This window comes from Falco peregrinus, chromosome 10 (genome assembly GCF_023634155.1).
Source record: "Falco peregrinus isolate bFalPer1 chromosome 10, bFalPer1.pri, whole genome shotgun sequence".
Taxonomy (NCBI): Eukaryota; Metazoa; Chordata; class Aves; order Falconiformes; family Falconidae; genus Falco; species Falco peregrinus.
The window spans coordinates 31,233,574-31,238,491 of record NC_073730.1 but is presented as its reverse complement, the minus strand read 5'-3'; the positions used below and the strand labels follow the sequence as shown (position 1 = coordinate 31,238,491).

The window sequence follows — 4,918 nt, the reverse complement described above, 5'->3', positions numbered from 1 at the left end:
CTGGGAACAAATAAAAGCCTTCTGTTGCCTGGGTTTGGCCAGCGGGATTCTGGGCCCTGACAAATGCAAGTCTAAGGAAGGAAAATGAACCCTCGCTCCCTCTGCGTTCCCTGTACCTGCTGTTGCAGAGTTCAGCTCTGCAGCTGGCGGCCCGTGTAGGCACATGTGCTCTGAGCTGGGCCTGGCTGGAGCAACATGATGAGAACGGACAGGGAGAGCTGGGCTCTTCAGGGCTGACTCCCCGTAGGCAGCTGGCAGGATGGAAGGGAATGCACCTGCATTATGAACATATTTTCAGTGACTGCATCTGCCTGACTTAGTCCTTCAATGTCAACAGCGGGCCGTTTCATATCTGCGCAGTGATTAATGCTCACTGAGGGCAAGTTACTTGCAAAAGACAAAATGGCACAAATTATTGACAGCAAACCGACTGCACTGCAAGAATGGAGGCCAAAAAAAGAGCAGGAAACAGAAGAAAACAGAGAAAAAGACTGCACAGCTACAAAAGCGATTCTCAAATACCAGCCACCAAAGAAGAATTATAATCAGCTAAAAAATACAAACCCAAACTGAACTTGCCAATGGAAATCGTGTTTGGGTCTCAGCTGTGGCAGACACTAAAATAAAAAAGACCATGCGTGATGCCAGGTGTAGTTACCTGTGAAAAGCATGGCAAAGGGCAGCGATTCAAGTCCCTTGAGTCATGTCCGCTGTCCCTTGTGCTGCTCCTGCTTGTGGCCAGTCTAAATACAGCCCCTGGGGTACCGGCAGCTGGCCGTCTTGTCTTCTGACCGGAGCAAATGGTTATTCCTTGGCCCCGGGGTGCAGGGATTGCCGACAGAAAATACTCAGTGCTCCGCAGTGAAGTGAGTGCATTTTATTTCTCATTAAAAATTAAAATGTAGACCTTAAATGATAAAAGCATATTTTCACCATGGACAGTAGAATTACCCTCATCGCAAGAGATTTGTTATCCCTGCTGTTCCCCAATTATGACTCCAGATCAGAAGCTGTTCATGATGGAGCGATACTCTCTCTGATGTTCCACAAGTTTCAGAAACACTTCGTATTTCTTGTCATAAAATCTGTGTAAGAAAGTTAATTTCAGCAAAGCCTGAGCTTTTAGGATTTAAATCCCCTGTAACAGATATGTTTACTTCCTTCATTTAGCATCAGAGCCGCTCCGACTCTTCCCTAACCCCAGCTCGCACAAGGAGCAGAGTCCTGCCGGCAGGCTGCCGGAGCAGGGCTCCCCCCACAGCTGCCATTTCCCGGTACAAGGACACCTTGCGTTTCCCCTCCCGCCAGCTCTGGAGCTCAGAGGGCTCTCCCTCCGGCGGGGAGGCACGGGGGCTTCGCGCCCTCCTGCCCCGCACGGCCGCCGGGCTCCCCGCAGCCGCGCAGCGCCCGGGCCCGAGGGCGGGCAGTGCCGCCGGCCGCCGGCAGGGGGTGCCCGTGCGCCGGGCGGGAGCGCCTCCGCAGCGGGCCCCGCAGCGCGCCGGGCGGGACGCGGGGATGGCCGCGCCGCTGGGGACCCGCCGCCGCTCCGGGGAGGCCGCTCCGGGGGGCAGCTCCGGGGGGGGGGGGGCAGCTCCGGGGGGGCCTGGCGCGGCGCCGAGGCAAGGCGGGGGCACGGCCGGGCCTCCCCCGCCGTCGGGTGCCCGTGTAATCCCTGCCAGCCCGGGCGGGCCGCGGACACCGGCCGCCCGCGGGGCTCGCCGAGGCCGGTATTACCTTTGATGCTCGTGGTTAGGCTGCACGACTCTCCCGATTTTCCCCATTTTTGCCATGGCTTCCTAGTAAAAGACAAAACACAAACTGGAAAAGCCTGTTTTGATTTAAAATACTTTTTGACAAGAACAAGATGTTTCAAAACCAATCGGAACATTACTGATGTATTTTGTTTCGGCTGAACAGGCCAGATGGCATAAAATATGTTCAATCCCATTATATAGTAGTCATGAGAACAAAGTGCTGCAGACCCCTCAGTAAACCAGAATCTGTTCCTCTTTCTTTCTGGGAGTCCAAGGCAGAACAGACTTATCTTTTATTATTTACACCAACCAAAAAACACTGCATCCCCGGAGGGGAGATTTCTCAAACAAAATGATACCGTACGTGAAATCCCTTAATCATATTCTTAAATTATCAACTCGCTGCAGCAGGGAGGACTCGGGCGTGCTCCAAGAAGCCAAAGGTAACTCGCAAAGTTCTGCTATGGAGCCCACAGCCAGCCGCGCAGGCCAGCACAGAGGTGTGAGGCAGCCCGTGATCCTGCTCTGCTTTTGGCCAAAACAATGTCAGGCAAAGGGATCTCACAGAATGCCCCTCTGGGACAGTCACCTGTGGAAGGGAAAGGACCGAATAATAGGCTCCTTTCCTCATCTATGCGAGATTCTGATTTTCTGTGGACTCTCCTGAGCAAGCCCGCTGGAATGAGACACTAATGAGTGAATGAGACACTAATCACATTAATAGAGGATCAAGCCCTCAGGCAAGGGTGGAGGCAGCAGGCACAGGCTATTTTCAGTGGAAGTTATTTCACAAGGAGCATGAAAGCAGTAGCTTTCAGATGGAACAGTATCAAACACAAAAGATCAGGATTCAAGAATCAGTGTCTGATTAAATCAGTATCATTGTTCATAGCTTTTAAGCAGGACCTTAAATCTGTCTTAATGTCAGTGCCTAAAGCACAGCACTAGGAGAGTATCGGAATGACCCCTGGAGAACAGTCAGCCTGTGCTGCGGCTGGAAGCCATCTAGGCAACTGCTATGGCTGGATTTTTAAAAGGGTTGGATGATTTTATAGGCTGTAATACCTGCTGTAGTAAAATCTCTGCTTTCCACTAATCCAGCATTTCACAGCCAGGGATCTCCTAGAACTGCACAACGAAGATGAGCAATGTGAGCACTGTTTCGCTGGCCCAGGACAGGGCAAGCAAGATGACCAGCAGCCTGTACGTCTTTCTGGGTTCCCCATTTCCCCTGTTAAAGAAACGCGATCATGACCTAAATGGCAGGATGTGAGCGGGCTGCCGTGCAGCCAGCAGGCACTCTTTCTCCCATGCACAGCGGTGTTTGCTCAGCTAGGCACGAGGTGCCTGGGATGCCACCCATGTGCCAGAGCAGCCGGCAGCCCCCAGCTCTGCCTGGCTGCCTGAACCTGCCGTATCACCTGGCATGTTCTCGGCACGTTTGCTTCATCCTTCAGCATTGACAAGTCCTTTTATACCGCAAGTCCGAATTGCTACTAGAATGTGAAACACCTACTTTCTACGTTTGTCAACCTCAGGGGGTTAATACTGGATGAAATTGTGGCTCTACCAAAGTAAAAAGCACTGCCAGTGATGGTGCAGTCAGGGTTTTACTCCGCTAGGGCTTCTGATAAAACAGCAGGGAGTACTTCTGTGCACTCACATGCCCGTACTCTTTCATATGTGCAGAAGTTGATTGTATTTTGATTCCCCAAGAAACACCCTTGAAATAACACTTCCAGTGAGATAGTGTGTTCTTTTCCCTGGGACATGTGAGCCTGCTGGCACAGAGACTCTGCACACCAGCCAGATTAAAATACTGGCATGGAAAGGTTGGTATCTTTCCCAGTAAGAGAAATGGGCATTTTATTCCCTGTTCTTTAACAGGTGATACTAGCCCAAGCATTGTTCCTGTTTGCAATAGTTTGTCTTTTACAACTCCCTTGCATGGCCAGCTGGATTTAGAGGCTACCCCAAAAAAATGAACAAACACACAGAAAAAAACCCTCTCGGAGTAAAAAACAGTTCCCTCTGTTACAATCAATACTGCCTCTCCAGATAGCGTGTGTCTTACAGAAAACATAAGGCAAAGGCAAAGCCCCTCGAAGCACTGTCACGCATGGCAAGAGTCACCTTGCTTTCTGCTCCCTGCTTTCTCTCTCCTTTCGAATTGCCCTGGAGATACTGAACAAAAATAAAACCAAGACATCTAAAAGGTCTAAACGTATCAGACAAATGCCAATTATTTTTTTTTTTCAGGTGCAAAAAAAATGAAAGAGCTGGACCAACTGCCATACACCCCCTCTGCACAGGCAGGCCCTGCCAGCTGCTGCCCCGTCCCGGGCAGCGTTCAGAGAACAGGACTCGAACAGCGCCTATCCCAGGACACGCGCCGCTTCTGCCCCAAGTACCCCACACACCTGTGTGCTGCCTTACTCTGGGGCCTCTTATGACTTCCAGTACTGAAAAACACATTACTGCTTCTTTGGGAAATAAGCCAGCCTTTTGAGATAGAGATATCTTCAGACAGGTTTTGTTTTTATGCTGTTCCTCATTAATTCCAGGTCTCCTCAGGCTGGTTCAAAAGACAAGACACCAGCGCCGACTCCACCAGGTGTGGAAGGTGAGGGCAGCCTGGCTCGGCCCAGCTGCCCCGCTGGCCACTGCAGCCCCGGGCCTGGCTGGGGCTCCCTCCCGCACATCCCCTCGCTCCCCACCTGTGCCTCCCCCACACCCAGCACTTGCAACACTCCAGCTTTCAGACCAAGTGCTTTGCAGCAGCCATCTTCAAAGGGTGAAACCAAGGGCTGATGAAAGCCCTCCCTATGAGGTCTCCTCAAACCTGAAACCCCTGGCACAGAGACCCCGTCCTCCCACGGGCAGCAGCAGAGGGTGCCACTGCTCCCAGGGGGCCCGGAGCAGAGCAGGCTGGAGAGATCCCTAAAGGAAAACCGGCCCCTCAAGGCCGGATCAAAACTAGGAAACAGGACCTGGCTGCTGCTTATCTTCTGCTGGTCCACCCGACTATCCACCTTTAGCTAAGGAGGAAGATGCCAAAGCAATCTTTCCAGTTTATTGGCTAAAATACGTATTTTTAAATCTACTGAAAATACATAGGTCTTTGAGAATCCACTGCATTAAGGTCTCACAGCAACTACCATGGT

General features: G+C 51.6%; 1 protein-coding gene across 17 annotated transcripts in view; it reads right to left on the bottom strand.

The window, feature by feature from the left end:
- Positions 1–862: 862 nt before the first annotated feature.
- Positions 863–4,918, bottom strand: part of FGGY (FGGY carbohydrate kinase domain containing) — a 325,638-nt gene continuing 321,582 nt past the window's right edge. For 16 of the 17 annotated variants that reach the window (XM_055814962.1, XM_055814957.1, XM_055814958.1 and 13 more), the window contains 2 exons: positions 1,735–1,796; positions 863–1,085 (listed from right to left, as the gene is read on the bottom strand). In XM_055814962.1, coding sequence (XP_055670937.1) covers positions 1,004–1,085; positions 1,735–1,796 — 144 coding nt within the window. In that variant the 3' untranslated portion in view covers positions 863–1,003. The remainder of the gene's footprint in view (positions 1,086–1,734; positions 1,797–4,918) is intronic. The other variant, XR_008748940.1, reaches the window with a different exon arrangement.